The following is a 19163-nucleotide window of genomic DNA, read 5'->3' on the forward strand; positions in this document are numbered from 1 at the left end:
GTTTCTCCTGGTATTTCTGATATTAATATCTGCATCAGATATTTCTGCAACAGAATTTTCGTTTGTCTGTGCATGTATAACAACATTATTCTGAAGGCAGGAGGTGTCAAGCAAAATGTGAAATGTCAAGCACACATTTTGCAGTGAATAATAAATACAAATTCAAACATTAAAAGAAGTGAAAATAAAATCAATATAGCCTACAAACAGGTGAAAGTCCCATAAAACTATCAGGAATTTTTACGATAAGACCATTATTTAGTTAAATAATAATAATAATAATAATAATAATAATAATAATCATAACAACAACATTAAATGTATATAGCACCTTACCAGAGGTAGCACAGTTTAAAGAAGAAGAAAAAAGACAGATCAAGTTTCAGTTTCTTCATTTTACATAAGGAGGAATATTCCAAATAGATGAATACTATATGGAGCATTTAAACCTTTATGGAGCATTTTTACTTTTTTTTTCAGAATAAAGTCTTAACTAGATCATTTTATTAAATCGCTGATGTGGACATAAATGTGGTCAACTTTAAAAGATGGAGAGACGGGCTCTGATGTGAAATCATCACTTCAGTTCAGGAATTTAACATTGCGCTCAGGTTTAGGATATAAATGAATACATGGGAATCACGTGTGAATTGTGTGATACATAAATATAGGCTGGGTTTTCATCCAAAATGTTTCAAATTTTTAAAGCGCATTTCAACTTAAGAAAAAGCAAGTCGTTGCGTGTTTCCATTTACTGCGTCATGCGCATTGTTTTAAAGGAGTCCACCTTGTCATGAGGGGAGAGTTATATGCAGAATAGGAGCAAGTATAAATCATTTTATTAAATGCTGCCTGCCGGGAGACACCACAGAATGAGTGCTGAAATGGCTTTTACGCCGCCAGCCTCCGTATACCTGGTAGCGGCCGTGCACAAAACTGTTCTGGCTGATTGTGAGGACCAGTTGTGGGTTAAACACTTCTGAATGTCACGGGCTGTGTTCAAAGAATTGTGTGCTGATGTCTGAGCTTTCGTTTTGCTCTCGCACACCAACACCAACCTAAGAGCGGTTTGCCGTCGCGCTTTATGTGCATAAATGGTCAAAACACGTCATCGTTGTGCGAATAAACTGTTTCCATCACCTCAATGCACATTATGACTTATGCGAAACTCTAGAAAATCCACCTGTCTAGCGCATACATTTTTAAGCAAATTTAGACAATTTATGCGCATATCAAGCGTTTCCATTCAGGATTTCTTAGACGCAATTTCAAATGCGCATAAAAATAGTTGGATGGAAACCTAGACATTTCAAGAATTGGAAAGTGTATATGATGTCGTATCTTAGTTAACGATCCACTTGATAAGCTCCAGACGCGCACAATTAACAGAGACTGCAAACGGAGATGAGATCGTGCGCATCTGATCTGAAATCACAACATGATCATTTTCATTCATAAGGTTTACACTTTAGTAATATTGGTAATTTTGTATGTTTATTTAAAATGACACTTTATCCTTTATCCAAATATCTTTTTATATTATTCGAATGAATCCGTTATTCATTTTGAAGTCATTATTCGTGCCTTTCCGAATAAGGTATTCAGCTTCGGACACATCCCTACTATTTACAGTAAAAAACGTTTTAGAAATTTACAGCGCAAATAGCACAATAGGAAAAATACGAGACAATATTAACACAAGTATGAGTTGCATATTTCTGTGCATTTATTAAACCCTCTGTAATGCCTTTCCCCATAGACTTCCACTGTAAGTGCATTATTGTATATATTATTTTTGTTTGCTTTTACAAAATTGTAAAACTGACTGCATGCCACAGATGCTGTTGGGAGAGCTTAGCTTGTTTTGAACGCTGAACATTCCTCTTCCAGACTTCAGAATTCTCGTCACACATGCAGCTAGGAAAAATCTAGATTGTTCCCTTTTTCAAACAAGACTTTAATTAGACAAAAAAATATGATAATGTATTACATGTATTATTTAGTGCTAAAGAAGACATCTGAAGGGTTGTGAATCCACTCCTACGGTCTCTTGACAGCGAAAAGATATATTGAGCCTTGCGTGTGGAGCCAAAACATTCTGGGTACAAAATATATAGTGTTTTCTCTCAACTGTCCTTGAGCACACCTGGACATCTTCAAGTCAAGCTTTCAGACATTCTTATAACGATACACTGACACAGCTGAACGGCATTACAGACAGCTCCATTCAGGACATCTGCAGAGCTCAGCAGACAGCAATCCTTTTAATTCAGTGTAAAGCTACTCACAATTCATTTCCTGTCATGAAATTAGATGACCAGATGTCTTCTATAACGTGACGCCTACATCTTAATCATAACATGAAAGGAAAGACACAACTTTGTCTTTGGGTTGTGAAGCTGTGGCTCTCTGTCACGCAAATAAACTGTTTTTTTATTTATTTTTTTTTAAAGAGTTTTTATATGCTATCAGATCACTTAATGTTTTAAATATAAACTGCTTTACAGGTCAGGAATTAAAGAAAAAGTGTGTATTTTTTTTCCTTAATTTTTATTATCCCAATGTAATTTGCAGAGACAATCACTGTAAAACTAGGCCATTCATAGGTTGACTTACAATCAGTGTATACAGTATACACTGTGGCATTGTGATTGAGCTGTCTGGTCAATGTCTGGCTCAAACAATGGTGTGAATTTGTTTAAGAGAAAAAGAGAATGAGAGGAGAGATAACGCATGGTGGCAGCCGGATCAGATGTCTATTACAGCGTTTAAGGACAGAGAGCACTTACTTTTGAAAGAGACGTCTTGGCAGGCACACAGGTTTTGGCATCGTCATCTGCTTTCCTGTCATCTGTCAACACACACAAACACAAAGAAATGTCAGAGCGTGCACAAACACACATGTATACACGCAGCAGTTCAGGCCATCAGTTCATCTGAAGTCGTTGCCCATCTGTTTTTGTTTTGTTTTGTTTCAACATGCCTGGAATAAACTTTACTCGTACTGCATACAATATCAAATGCACTGATGAAGTCAGTCCCCCATGAGGATAGTTTCTCAGTTTGTTTTGGTTTTGCGATTCAATAGAAAAGTTGCCCTCTTACACAGAGACCTTCACACTCACACAAACACACATTAGCTTATGCTCTTCTATAAACACTTATCGTTACTACTCTTGACACCAGCACACTGATTAGACCCCAAAGAAATACCACGAAATATGCCATACGAAAACCACCTGTTCAGTGAAAGGATAAGATCAGTTCTCTGGGAAAAAGCAAATGTTTGAAAATGAGTTTGAGAGATATGGTCCTTTATGAGCACACATGCACTGGTAATGCATGAACGATTGCGACACAACCAGTCGAAAACGGTTGTTTGATCCAAGCCTAAAAACGTTATGGAGTGGCACAGTTTGCATGTTCAGTAAAATGTTTAACTAAACATTATGTTGGAAGGCAAACGTTACATCACCTCTGTAAAAGCCAAAATGGTAAAAATATATTGACAACTTGGAAGCTAACATAACCACGCTTGCACACTTACAGTACACTTGCTTTGGCTCTCTTCATACTGTTAAATAGTTCGGAGCATCAAACAGACGTTTGTGATATTAAAAGTGAAGTGTGTAATTTTTTCGATATTATAATGCTTAATATGCCAAATATAAGCAAGTCATTGGTAGGTTGTTTCCCCCGAAAAGTGTAAACACTGTGGCGCCATCAAAAGCTGTTTGTTTGTGTATCCCGACAAGCCCGAAAAGTAACATTGGCTCAACCAATTGCGTGAGTTTGGGACGGGACTATCTGTTTGGCTTCCCAATGGAAGATGGTGGGAGTGTTTGGGAATCAGCAATTGTTTATGCATTTCCATTTGGTGCCACTAGAGTCACAGAAATTACACACTTCAGCTTTAAGCAAAGGGAAGCCAGAAATGGGCCTGTTGTTTAGCTATTGCAACCATTTGTCAACCATGATCTGCAACACTGCCGTTAGGTTTGTATCACACATAACTGAGAAAATCCACTCCTTTTTCCTTCTCTCTCTCTCTGTGAGTGAAAACGCATGAACTGCATGAGCATTCGTCTTTCTCTAGCTGATACTTTACATCATTCTGAGGGAAAACCTCCTATGCTACTTTGGTGGATTAGATGAGCCACTTTGGGTCTCCGATGAGCTTCCAAGAAGGTTATCAGCACTAAATGGGAAACCCCAAACCCCCTATAAGCCCTGTCACCCATGCAAAAGAATATGGTCCAGAACACCTCTGAAAATGTAAGCATCAATTTCACTTTGCAATTAACAATTCCTGTTGTTTTCCCACTCAGAACTCTGCCTTTTATAAGAACCAGTTTTCACCTAAGTTTATTCCCTTGAACTGCTCTCTGTGCAGCAGGTTAAGTGTCTGAGTTATATGTGCAGAGTGATTATGTATTTTCTGTGTCTGTTTTAATAATGCAGTACAACAATTGGAGGTGGTCCATGAGTCAGCTCTGTTAAAACCGATGACAATATTGGCCTTTGTCAGTTTGACCTTCCTGTTTTTGACTGTATTGTCAATCAGATTGCTTTTGATCCTCAAGGGGTGGGTTGATTTTACATAGAAATGCAAGCTGAATAGAGCTTTCAGTGATGTGGACAAATCCTTAAATTTGCTGAGTTCACACATTCAAACAAATGACTTCATCTCATTGTACTCTCTGAGGAACATGTCATAAAGGAGAGAAATATAATACAGCACAGAAACTCAAACAACCCCTTAAATCAAGGATACTCAAATTACTTTGCATAGGGGCCACTTTTAGAAAATGCTGGGTGACCAAGGGCCAAAAAAAATTACCTGGTAAGAGAAGTCATACTTCACTTTTAATTCGTTTTAAAATGTGCAGTAACCAACAACCAAAGACAACAAACAGCTACATTTGTATCACCTAATTTATCAAAACCTTCATAAGTACTGATTAAAATTTATTTAAAAAGTCTTTAAAAAATTCTATATTTTCCAGAACAAAATATTCAATCTGAGGGTATGTTTACACGACAACGATGTACTAAAAACGGAAAAGTTTTTCCTTTGCGTTTTTGAAAAGTTTCGCGTACAGACGACAACGTTGTCAAAACAATCCCCGTTCACACAGATCCATGAAAACAACTAAAAACGCTGTATTATGCATGCCTGGCCAGTAGCTGGCGATGTCACTTCGTAAAGAAACACTACGCGCCTGCGCACATAAGCATTCTTCCACAGAGCGGTGAATACAAACAATGAAGATGGCGATCGCTGGTCGTAGTAGTGATGCAGTAAATCTACACTTTGCTGGAGAAGCGTCAATAAACTCAAAATCTTGAGCAGCACAAACACAGTCCTGTAGTCCACTGTAGTTTTGAATGTCTTGCGCATTGTTTTGAAGTATTCGCGTGCATGCCTATAGACTGAACACGTAATGCACGTGCGTATGACGTCATCGCTTTCACAAATTCGCGTTTCTGTATGTTTACACGGAGACGATAACGGCATCATTTTCAAAAACTTGCACTTTGAAACCCGTTTTTAAAAGTTTGCGTTTTCAGGCCCCAAAACGCCGTTGTTGTGTAAACAAACAGCCAAAACGAATAAAAAGTTTTCCGTTTTTAGTTGAAAACGTTGTCGTGTAAACGGCCCCTGAATTTAAATATTTAAACCTTATTTGCACTTACAATAAATGGATTAAAAAATGCATAGTGCTTCCAATATGTTAACTTCGCAAGTCACAGCCATGGTTGCAAACATTCTTCAAACACAATCTTGTATGCTTCAGATTTAAGAAAACAGTTTCACTATAGTTCTTCTGTAAAGTCAAGGACAGTGCTCTTTTCATAGTAATTCGATTCAACACCCTTTGAGTTATAATCAAGGTTTTTGCATAGTCAAGCTACAGTCTTCATCTGTTTGTTCAAGTAAACATGGTGCAATACATAATCAAATATGATGGAAGAAATACAGTATATGCAGCAAGTTACCTCTGTCTTTGTGGAGCAAAGCCGAGGCCAACTGTGGTTCGATTACAAGCTGGACGAAGCCAAGCTACAAACGCATTATTTAGGCCTACTGTATATTCCGACTACACAAGGATTGGACTGGTATGATTTCAGTCAGACTAAAGCATTTACATGACGTTTTAAAAACACAAATTATTGTTTTAGTACTGTACACTAAGCGAGCATGCAACAAAACTTGAATGCTCCCATTAAAATTAACGAGGCTGTCCACACTGTCCAACAACACAATGCTCGTTTGCGATAGGGATAGTTCTAGTTTTCTGCATCGCATCGCTACAATGTAGACAAGGTGTTAACATGGAAATTCCCCACCTGGGGCCCCGACATTAAGTATGACTGCCCTCGAAAAATGGCTATCTTGGATCTGACCAAGCTCATTGAATAAGCGCACATCTGTGTTGTGAGCCTGTTTGTGTGTTTCACAAGATTCTCTCCAGCTGTATGTGTGAAAAGCAATGTCTTTCCACTCTTTTAAAAAGGAAGAGTGTGACACAATGGAGCCACAAGAAAGGAGCTCTGTGTTTCACAAAGAGGTTCTTTGAAGCGAATGAAAGGGACGAGACTTACCCTTTGGCTTCTGGGCTTCCTCTGCTTCCAACGGACTGTAAGACAGACAGAGAGAAAGGCAAAGATTAATGAGCTCATAGATTAATATGTGGCAACAACACAAAAGATGACACGGCTTCACCTGAAACCCTTATCCCTGCTTAGCCACCCCCTCACAACACTTCCATTGTCCTCTATAAGTCAGATAAGGACAGTGCACAGTGGTAGATAAACGCATGAGAAAGTGTACACTACACATGATAAATGCAGCCCATCAGTAAAGCATTATTCAAGCATTGCGATGAGGTATGCGGTTTCTGAAAAAGTCTAACTACAGGGCAATCTAGACCTTGTGAAGTCACGCTTGATTCCTTTATCGTTGTGTTGGCTCCACGACTCCTCGTAGCTGACTGTTTGATCAGCCTATAGGGACTTTGTTAGGCTATGAAAAATAAACTATGATGGAGAATGGCGGTCTACAGCATAATTAAAATGTTCTTGGTCCATAACGCTGCCAAATTTAAGCAAGTAGAACAAAAGAAGTGAAAACATCTAAAATCAAGGAAAGGCATACATTAGAGAGACAACTGCTCTGTTCAAAAACATAGGGAGCTGCCTACAGACACAGCATTTTAAGGCATCATAAAAATGCTCTTAATGCAAAATTTGTTCCACAAGGTAGGAATCTTAATTATGTTGCCTCCTAAGATACCTAATTTTGGACAAATACTAACGCAGCATCGCATGTATCCTTTGCTGAGAAAGCAATCAGAGGATTGTAAAAAAATTCATCCAAGATGACGGATGAGGCGAGATTCTAAAAATCAACAGTGCTGTGTAAACAAGCTCTGATCTTTTTGCACTGCATTCTTGAATATTTTTCTCTAGCACCGAACATGCTTCATTTAATGCCCTGTCCCACTCCCCATGTGTTGCCTCATTTCCCCTTATGTGAGTAGACATGAGGCGCCGCTTAAGTTAACATGGTTCCAAATCGCCTTTAGACCATAATGGTTTTTCCTTCTAAATAAAGCTTTATTAATCATTAAGTTACGAGCCTTCAATAATAAACAAATATATTTCTGTTCTAATTTTGTGAAAATTAATCATATCTGGCATGGATGACAAGGAAAGACAATAAAATTACTAGTTGGTGGCCTAATCTGTCTCAATTCAATAAAAATATAAAAACAGTCCATTCAGACTTTTGTATTTTCTAAATTTTCTCTCAGGGGATACCCCTGAACCCCCATACAGTATCATTCCTCAGTCACAAGGGCTTCTATACCCCCATATTTGGGTTTCTGAATTTAAAGAAATATTAAAATATATAATTTGAATATAAAAATATTCAAACAAATACTGGACTACTGACATTATGCTTCAAAACGAACAGATGATCTTTTAACATTCATATCCAACTGCACTCAATTGACAAACACTAAAATATGTTAATATTTTAAAATCCCTCAGACCTGGGTAGCTCAGCGAGTATTGATGCTGACTACCACCCCTGGAGTCGTGAGTTCGAATCCCGGGCGTGCTGAACGACTCCAGCCAGGTCTCCTAAGCAACCAAATTGGCCCAGTTGCTAGGGAGGGTAGAGTCACATGGGGTAACCTCCTCATGGTCACTATAATGTGGTTCTCGCTCTCGGTGGGGCACGTGGCGAGTTGTGCGTGGATGCCTCAGAGAATAGCCTGAAGCCTCCACACGCGCTATGTCTCCACGGTAACGTGCTCAACAAGCCACGTGATAAGACGCGTGGATTGACAGTCTCAGATGCGGAGGCAACTGAGATTCGCCCTCCCCCACCCGGATTGAAGCGAGTTACTACGCCACCATGAGGATTTAGAGTGCATTGGAAATTGGACATTCCAAATTGGGGAGAAAAAAAAAAAAAAAGATCCCTCAGACCCCACTGTTTTGGCTGTCACTGGGTCCCCAATGTAAAAAAACTATTTTGAAAAAATGTGCAATATGTAAATGTGAATGTATTTTGTGATAAATATCGATATCGAACGGTATGAAAAAGAATATCGTGATAATATTTTTGGCCATATAGCCCAGCCCTACTGAACATCAATTTTCTAGTCGAGTATCCCATGTAGCGTGTTATTGGGATGGCACACAAAGTTACTGCCTTATGTAGATTATTCCAAATCGTACACACCGAATGCATTTTTTTGTGCATGTTGTTTTTCTATATAAACATGCACTAGAAGGACGTATTTCAGTGTCATCTCTGACTTACAGTGACACTTAACAGCATGGATGCAGCATCATTCAAAATCAATAGTTTTTATTTACCAATGCCATTGTTTATATTTACTAAAAATTGTCCAATAACAGGGTGATTACTAAAATTAAGCGAGTATTTTTATTCTGGTCATGTGATCCTAACATAGCATCCCCCATGAGGGGAACCTCTCCATGTAGAATAAAATAGCTTTTATAAGATTACTTATATGACTGGTGTCTTCATCTGATGAGAGTTGTCATGAATTTTTACATGTTTCAAAATAACAATTTCTTCTGGAGTAAAACTTTTTTAATGAGGAATGCACTTAAATATGCATCTCGCAACACCTGCGTTCTGTTCCACTTGTTGTGGCGTCTAGCTTTTTTAACATAAGGACCCATTCTGTAGCTTCCTATGTAGGCAGTAGGCACACTAGGTTTAGGAGCAGAGCTTATATGTTTATTGTCTGTGTAAAGGTGGCCAGCTGATCGATAGCTGTGCAATGTGTATAAACCTCACTCTCCTGACCTCAAGAGGTGCACTAGCGACTGACGCTAGAGGCTGTAGCCTTTAGCCTCCTTGTTAGCACACCCGCCTCCCATGCCGGAGATGCCGGTTCCAGTCCCGTACGGAGCGGGTAGAACAGGAGCGTCACAATGGTGCCATGACCCGGATGGGAGTGAGGTTTAGGGGGGTGAGTGTAACGGTGACCAGCTGATCAATAGCTGTGCAATGTGTATAAACCTCACTCTCCTGACCTCAAGAGGTGCACTAGCGACTGACGCTAGAGGCTGTATCCTTTAGCCTCCTTGTTAGTGCACCCGCTTCCCATGCCGGAGATGCCGGTTCCAGTCCCGTATGGAGCGGGTAGAACAGAAGCGTCACAATGGTGCCGTGACCCGGACGGGAGTGGGGTTTAGGGGGGTGAGTGTAATGGTGGCCAGCTGATCGATAGCTGTGCAATGTGTATAAACCTCACTCTCCTGACCTCAAGAGGTGCACTAGCGACTGATGCTAGAGGCTGTAGCCTTTAGCCTCCTTGTTAGCGCACCCGCCTCCCATGCCGGAGACGCCAGTTCAAGTCCCGTACGGAGTGGGTAGAACAGGAGCATCACATCTGCATCTCAGGAAAATAACAGCACAATGATGTTCAAAATAGATCATTTAAAAAATAAAAAAACAGTATAAAGCTCCTAGATCGCATCTAATTTTTCTATAATTCATGTTTTTTGGAGTTTTTTGAAAATTTTGGATTTCATCAGCAGAACGATCCAAAACACTTTAAACAAAAATACAACCCATTGAAGACGCTGCATGGTGGGAATTCACTAAGAATTAATTTCGCCCGGTAAATGCGCTATTTATTAGCACATGCTCTCTGCACTGGTTTAGCGCCCCATTCACTAAAGGAATTATGCAGATCAGCCAACAGCGCAAATGCAATTTGCACACGTAATTCCGATTTTGCGGGCCGATTCTGAGCACTATATTTCTGAGGATGCAGCAGACCACCATATTTGACACATTCTGCCGGGACTGTACATGATCACTGCACTACTGTGATCCAGAAGACTAAATCATCTCTTAAACTTGGCGAAAGTGCGCTTGACTACACCACGCATCTGGATATATGCCAGGCTATAACGCTCTTCTCCATCATTTGATCATTATTTTATGAATTACTACTGATATCATTGGTTGAAAATGTACACTAACATCACTTTTAAATTAAATTCATTTTACCGCCTTGTTTCATTCACTGTATTAGCACAATCTGCACCAGGCAATTTTTGTGAATGAAGCGCAATCTACAATGTGCCTAATTTACATAGGAATGAGGCATGATTGCACGGAATTACAATGACTTCATTTAAATACTCAAGATGCAGAGCAATTTCAGTGCTGATTGCGCCTGCTAAGATTGCGGATGGTTAGTGAATAAGACGCAGGTTTTCGCACTGAAATACCATGTGAAAACTGGCGCAACTATTTAGTGAATCTGCCCCTATAGGTCTATCCCTCACAGCCTCATTGTCATTCCTGTCAAAAATAAAAGATGGTTTAACTGTAAAATGAGGTCCATCAGAGCTCATACAGTTTCCTTTTCCCAGGGAGACTAGACTGTGTTGTGTTACAATGAGTCTACAGAAGATCATTTCTAAGAAACAGACAAAATGCCTTCTGTGTAAAGATTATTGCTAGAGAAGCATGACATAAATGTTTAAGAGATGCTTCACTGGGGGAAAGGCTTCTAACTATCATAACCATGTAGGCAAATGCAATTGCCAAATTTACAGTAAGTGCATATTCAAACCAAAATTTTTGGTCCGAACATTTTTAAAATACATCTCTTTGAACTCCCTCACACCAAGTTTGAATTTCGTACAGTGACTTTTTTTCCTATTTGGAGGTCTGGTTCAATCCTTGATTGTACAAATTAAATTTGTATTCAAAGTTTCTTCAAATAATGACAGAAAGTCTGCATTAGACTCAATGTTATTAGTTGTTGCAAAATATTGTTAGCAAAGTTTTTATACTTCAATGTCGTATTTAGTCATTTCAGACATATCAGAACAAGCACAGGGACAAGATTGTCTAGCCAAATCATGGGGTCTTTAAGGCTTTATACTACACGTTTACATTTTTACAATGTTTCTGACTCAATAACACTGACTCTCCTCAATGTTGATTGGATGAATGTGACAAGAAGTTCTAGAATTGTGGGAACTATCCACTGGACATCCAGCCATGACCAAAAAATGCCTTAAAATGACCCAATAGATAGATCGACGTGGACAAATTCATTCTGTTCAACAGAAAACCAAGGAAGAATGAAAGAAAAAAGATGGAATAGAAAGAATAAAAAAAGGTAATACAACAAAAGTGGAACTGGAAGGAGGGAAAAGAGAAAACCAAAGAGATTAGATCTAAGTGATATATCAAATGTTCACAAAATATTTGTGATGACTTCACTGTCGATTATGCAACACTGTGATTATCTTTATGATTTCAATGTGCTTTTTATTAAGTTTCCTAAAGAACGTGCCATTAGACTAACTGCACAACCTATCCCTGTCTCCAACTTGCAAGTGTAAGAATATGAGGAAAGAAATGTTTAAATAGCATCTCTGATTTAAACTTTATCAGCAAAAACTGTTAGAGTTGATTGAATGAAAATGAATACGTATTCTTCTATGTGCTCATTTAGTGATTAATGTTCAGTTGATTTTTACAGCATCTGCTTGCATTAAACATTTTTGAATCTACTTGCCTATAACGGGTGTTAGGTTGATATGATGGTTCCTCTTCAAACCAAAAAAAACAAAAACAAAAAACCACACACCCTTTTAAGCCATTTCAGAGAATATAAAATATAAACAGAGCCCAGCCTAAATATAAAAAAGGTATAGACCTTCCATCAAATTGGGTGAAAAGGCTGAAAAATGTTTATATAATATTTTTTTTTTAAATGTCACCGAGCCCTATATGAGAGGGCAGAGGAAATAAAAACATTTGATAAAAGAGTAGGCGATACAGTATAGAAGTGCAGAGTTCTCTAACTCATTCATTCATAAAGAACAGCACTGACAGCACAGGCAACCTGCAGCTGAGCCCTATTAGACATGCTGGATATATTTACAAAGGGCAGAGTTACATAGGTACACATAAATCTCTGTCGTGCTGCTTCCAGCTCCTCAAATATATGCTGGCTTCGGCAACTCTCTCTTGGAGTCCCCTTTGAAGTGATTCTTTCATTTTTTTCATTTCTGGAGGGAATCAAAACATCTAATTTCATCCATCTCATACATTTATCAATCTCTAGAACAGTGCGGGGTGGTTTGAGCTATGTAATAACCCCAAATATTAAAGCAATGCAACATTCTTGTATTTGTAACTTTACCTAGGGGGGTTTATGGCATGACCACATGATTTGTTGTATAACGGTGAACAGATGAGAAGTAAACAAAAATTCCCTATTCGAATTTCTTTGTTTACACCATCTGTTCACTTACGTAGCGCTGCTATGCACTGCTTGGAAGATTTCCACAGGATCGCAAATTACAAGTGTTTACTGCAAACGCTGTAGGGGAGCTAAAAGGAAGCAAACACCTCAAAAGATTACTCACTCTTTAATGACTCTCATCTGTTGTATTTCTCTTTATTTTGCTTCTTTCTTTGTCATTCTTCAACGCAAGCACTTTATGATGGCTGTAACATTTCGTCAATTACTAGCTGTCGTTGCGCACCACGTAACAGCGAGGGAAAAACATCGAGTTTACAGCTGATGATTATTTTTTTCTATGTTAAAATTTACCCTTTGCTAAGCCATGCCTTAAAAGCGCTTCTGACAAATCCTGTCTTAGCAACTGTTACCCTGCTGCCATTACTCTGACATACGTTTGCTATTATCCAATGACAGCCTATGGGGTAATGTGTTTTGAGTGCTTTTAAACTGGATTTAATCGAAATAATAATAATAATAATAATAATAATAATAAAAAAATTAAAACACGTTGTTGCTGGGTCATTTGAAATAGTGACACAAGTAACCCAGAGAGGATACATGCAATTTATTTTTTTTATTTTTTATTTTTTTTTTACCCTTTTTCACCCAATTCGGAATGCCCGATTCCCAGTGCGCTTTTAAGTCCTCGTGGTTGATTATGCTTGATTCGCCTCAATCCGGGTGGCGGAGGATGAATCCCAGTTGCACGCATCTTATCACGTGGCTTGTTGAGCGCGTTACCACGGAGACATAGCGCGTGTGGAGGCTTCACACAACCCACCACAGCATCCGCGCTCAACTCACCAGGCGCCCCACCGAGAAGGAACCACATTATAGCGACCACGAGGAGGTTACCCATGTGACTCCACCCTCCCTAGCAACCGGGCCAATTCGGTTGCTTAGGAGACCTGGCTGGAGTCACTCAGCACGCCCTGGGATTCGAACTAGCGAACTCCAGGGGTGATAGCCAGCGTATTTTACCAATCTGGAGAATAGTATGTTATGGACTAAACTGTGTCAGCCCTCATTCCCAAATGAACAAATAACATCTGCAACAACACCTACATTTGCTCCAAGGTAAATTAAAGCTAATAACTAAACGTTAATTAATTTATGTATTGATTCAAGTCTTAGTAAAAGCGATAGTAAATAAACAGTTCACAGCATCAAAATGAGTGTATTATGAGACCTTATAAACAGCTCTGTTCACTTAAGCTAATGTTATTAGATGTGTAATCGCTATTAAATTAAAGTTTCTCTTTTCAAGTGACCGTAATAATCGTTTGCCTTGATTCTGATTCACAGTCTCGACAGTTTTTAATCAAATTACTGTGTAATTTAACCATTTCTTTTACAAAACTTCAGATAAATATGCATTACAATGTCACTCTTCACGCCAGTCCATGTATAAATATTATCCATTCCCTTTATGAGAATATTTAGCCAAAAACCACATCGATCACGACAATCTCCAATTCATTCCAATGGGGAGTTCTGCAGAGCTAATCAGAGCGAGCAACGGTAACCAAGGAGGGCGGAGCTTAGCGAAGGGTCAATTCTTTCTCATATCCCAACTTAATATGCAGAGATAACTATAAGTAAGCCTTTTATAGCTTGATTACACCTGAAAGTGTAACACTGTGGTGCTATTAAAACACTGCTCTGTTTGTTTTGAGCGGTCAGTCTAGTCCGAGTTTGACACAGAAACACTGACTCGACCAATAGCATGAGTTTGGGGTGGGACTGTCTGTTTGTAACACTAATGCAAGACAGGGGAAGTTCCCTAGAATCTGTTTGATAACAGTGATTATGTTTGCAATTCCATTTGGTGATGCTGTGGCACAGAAATTACACACTTCAGCTATAAACTCTGTGTTTCTGTGTAAGCAGACAAGACTAGCACATTGTCACATCAACCACACCGCCATTGTGTCTACTGTACGCAATCCAGTTGCCCAAGAACATACCTGGGTAAATAACTAAGATCTACCTGGCATCACCTCATAAAAATATCCTATTTGGCCCGTGTCAACAATTTTCAACCTTACTTTCACTTTGTCACAACCTTTACCTATACAACACAGACAATAAAAGATAAAATGGTGACGTGCCAGGGCAGGACTGGCTGGTTTGACGTGTCATAGTTGAGTCTGAGAATGAATAAAGTCAACATGCCATGCTCATGTTCATGCTTTCAATCTTAATCTTTGCAAAGGCAATGATCAACTCGGACAAAAGCCAGACACCAAACTCGTGTAGGTGAGAAATACCCACATTTCCCTCTATTAAAGCACAACATACTTCAGTATAGAGAATTAGTGCCAAACAAGAAAGAGAAAGTTTTGCTCTGTTCTTCATACAAGAACAATTCCCAACTGGCAAATTTATGCTGCCTATCCATCCTTTCTCCTCCGGATCCCCCACACATTCGCTTATGATATCTATGTTTGTAATTTCCCCAGAAATGTGAAACTCAACTTTTTTATCTGAGATTCTTTAAGTTCAAACCAAAACAAAAAGCTCAGATGTCAAAACAGCAGGATGTGTGCTGGCATTGACTCTCTGTACAGCCTAATCTCCCTGACCCTGAAGTTCTCAAACATCCAAGGCTGTTTCCACATTGCTTGATTTGAACCATAGTTTGATGTCAAATATACATCTGTCTGCACTAAAATACAGATAGGAACCGAGAACACGTTCTTAATAAGAATTGGTTCCATTTTTAAACACCTTTAACATTTGGTTCTGTTAACGGATCTTGAATGCGCATTCTTCCTCTGATGTGGAGAAAACACAGTTTTACTCTACTCAGCAGCGTGACTACTGTAGTCCAATTCCTGAAAGAATGACTCTTATGAAACTGTTCTTTTTGGTGAATCAAAAACATACAGCATGCCCAATACAGTTCGATTCCTAAAAGAACAACTCATGAAAAGTTTTTTTTGGTGAACCATAAACATACAGCACGACCAGTAGGGCTGAAACGATTAGTTGACGTTATCGAACAAAAAACACTTGTTGTCGAATAGTCGTGTAATCTCATTTAATGCAACATTAGATCAACTGAAACTCTTAATGATGACGTGCAAGAGGAGCATTTCAGCTCTAGTGCATGACAGAGGACAGAAAGAAAATAAAGCTCAGCCCAGACACACTCCAAACTTTCCAAACAGCTTAAGGTGATGTAGATCGCAAAGTATGAGGGAATTATAATACAAAAATACAAAATAAGTTAATACAGAAGCAGTGTCATTGTGAAATAATGACTGCTGGCGTTCTGCTGAAGTAAAACTTGCATGTCAGAGCATCTTTAAAGGAAACACCCCAGCATTATATCTGTAATGAATCCTTTATTAAAAGTTCAAATAATAAGAAAGCAGGTCATGTTAATAAGCACAAACTCTGAAACTGGTATTTCTCTGTGCCGTCAGTCACGTGAAAAACAGGTAGAGGTAGTTTCAAACTTCTCCTGGCTGCACGGAAACGCTTGTGCCTCATGCACGCTTGCTGCAACTTGAGATGAAAATGTGATGCTCACGATGTATTGAATCATAATATACAGTACGTAACGTGTCGCAGTGTGTACAGTTGAAGTCAGAAGTTTACATACACCTTAGCCAAATACAGTGGATATAAAAAGTCTAGACACCCCTGTTAAAACAGCAGGTTTTTGTGATGTAAAAAATTAAACAAAGATAAATCATATAAGAATTTTTGCACCTTTAATGTAAAAATTACAACCTATGCAATGCCACTAAAAATCAAAGTGACATAACCTAACTGCATAAGTGTGCACATCCCTGAACTAATACTTAGTTGAAGCACCCTTTGATTTTATTACAGCACTCAGTCTGTTTGGATAAGAGTCTATTAGCTTGGCACATCTTGACTTGGAAATATTTTCCCACTCTTCTTTGCAAAAACTTTCCAGATCTGTCAAATTGCGAGGGCATCTCCTGTGTACGGCCCTCTTTAAATCTCCCCACAGATTTTCTATAGGGTTCAGGTCTGGGCTCTGGCTGGGCCATTCCAAAACTTTACTCTTTTTTTGCTGAAGCCATTCTTTTGTTGATTTGGATGTGTGCTTTGGATCATTGTCATGCTGAAAGGTGAAAGATCTCTTAATTTTCAGCTTTCTAGCAGACGCCAGAAGGTTCTGTGCCAAAACTGACTGGTACTTGGAGCTATTCAGGATTCCCTCCACCTTCATTAAAGCCCCAGTTCCAGCTGAAGAAAAGCAGCCCCAAAGCATGATGCTGCCACCACCATGCTTCACCGTGGGTATGGTGTTCTTTTGCTGATGTGCTGTGTTGTTTTTGTGCCAAACATACCTTTTACAATTTTGGGCAAAAAGTTAAATCTTGGTCTCATCAGACCATAAAACATTTTTCCACATGGTTTTGGGAGACTGGATATAGGTTTTTGAGGGCTTGGATGTTTTTTGTTTTTTTTGTCAGAAAAGGCTTGTGCCTTGCTACCCTGCCCCATAGCCCAGAGAGATGAAGAATACAGGAGATAGTTGTCACATGTAGGGAGCAACCAGTACTTGCCAGAAAGAGCTGTAGCTCCTTCAATGTTGCTATAGGCCTCTTGACAGCCTCCATGACCAGTTTTCTCTTTGTCTTCTCATCAATTCTGGAGGGACATCCTGTTCTTGATAATGTTACTGTTGTGCCATACTTTCTCCTCTTGTTGATGACTGTCTTCACTGTGTCCATGGTATATCTAATGCCTTGGAAATGATTTTGTTGCCCTCACCTGAGCGATACCTTTCAACAATGAGATCCCGTTGATGCTCTGTAAGCTCTTTGTGGCCCATGGCTCTAGTAGTAGCATGCAACCAAGAAGATGTCAGAAAAATCCTACAAGAACAGCTGAGATTTATTTGGAGTTAATCAGAGTCACTTCAGGTGAAGACAGGTGTGTACTATTTCACATGAGCTTGATGATTGGTTGATTCTGAACACAGCCACGTACCCAATTATAAAAGGATGTGCACACTTATGCGGTTACGTTTTTTTATTTTAATTTTTTTTCTCTGAAATGTGTCACTTTGGTTTTCAGTGGCATTGCATAGGCTGTAATTTTTACATTAAAAGGTGAAAAAAGTCTGATATGATTCATCATTGTTTTTTACATCACAAAAACCTGCTGTTTTAACAGGGGTGTGTAGACTTTTTATATCAACTGTACATTTAAACTCAGTTTTTCACAATTCCTGACATTTAATCGTAGAAAACATTCCCTGTCTTAGGTCAGTTAGGATCACTACTTTATTTTAAGAATGTGAAATGTCAGAATAATAGTAGAGAGAATTATTTATTTTAGCTTTTATTTCTTTCATCACATTCCCAGTGGGTCAGAAGTTTACATACAATTTGTTAGCATTTGGTAGCATTACCTTTAAATGGTTTAACTTGGGTCAAACTTTTTGGTAGCCTCCCACAAGCTTCTCACAATAAGTTGCTGGAATTTTGGCCCATTCCTCCAGACAGAACTGGTGTAACTGAGTCAGGTTTGTAGGCCTCCTTGCTCGCACACGCTTTTTCAGTTCTGCCCAAACATTTTCAGATTGAGGAATCCGACTGAGGTCAGGGCTTTGTGATGGCCACTCCAATACCTTGACTTTGCTGTCCTTATGCCGTTATGCCACAACTTTGGAGGTATGCTTGGGGTCATTGTCCATTTGGAAGACCCATTTGGGACCGAGATTTAATTTCATGGCTGGTGTCTTGAGATGTTGCTTAAATATATCCACATAATTTTCCTTCCTCATGATGCAATCTATTTTGTGAAGTGTACCAGTCCCTCCTGCAGCAAAGCACCCCCACAACATGATGCTTCCACCCCCATGCTTCACGGCTGGGATGGTGTTCTTCGGCTTGCAAGCCTCACCCTTTTTCCTCCAAACATAACGATGGTCATTATGGCCAAAAAGTTCCATTTTTGTTTCATCAGACCAGAGGACATTTCTCCAAAAAGTAAGATCTTTGTCCCCATATGCACTTGCAAACTGTAGTCTGGCTTTTTTATGGCAGTTTTGGAGCAGTGGCTTCTTCCTTGCTGAGCAGCCTTTCAGGTTATGTCAATCTAGGACTTGTTTTACTGTGGATATAGATACTTGTCTACCTGTTTCCTCCAGCATCTTCACAAGGTCCTTTGCTATTGTTCTGGGATTGATTTGTACTTTTTGCACAAAACTACGTTCATCTCTAGGAGACAGAATGCATCTCCTTCCTGAGCGGTATGATGGCTGCGTGGTCCCATGGTGTTTATACTTGCGTACTATTGTTTGTACAGATGAACGTGGTTCCTTCAGGCTCCCAAGGA

General features: G+C 39.2%; 1 protein-coding gene across 7 annotated transcripts in view; it reads right to left on the reverse strand.

Moving 5' to 3' along the window:
- Window positions 1-19163, reverse strand: part of LOC127426797 (supervillin-like) — an 89238-nt gene that overhangs the window by 41180 nt on the left and 28895 nt on the right. For all 7 annotated transcript variants that reach the window (XM_051673836.1, XM_051673829.1, XM_051673830.1 and 4 more), the window contains 2 exons: window positions 6607-6641; window positions 2790-2851 (listed from right to left, as the gene is read on the reverse strand). In XM_051673836.1, the coding sequence (XP_051529796.1) occupies window positions 2790-2851; window positions 6607-6641 (97 nt within the window). The remainder of the gene's footprint in view (window positions 1-2789; window positions 2852-6606; window positions 6642-19163) is intronic.

The sequence above is a fragment of the Myxocyprinus asiaticus genome, chromosome 36 (assembly GCF_019703515.2).
Source record: "Myxocyprinus asiaticus isolate MX2 ecotype Aquarium Trade chromosome 36, UBuf_Myxa_2, whole genome shotgun sequence".
Lineage (NCBI taxonomy): Eukaryota > Metazoa > Chordata > Actinopteri > Cypriniformes > Catostomidae > Myxocyprinus > Myxocyprinus asiaticus.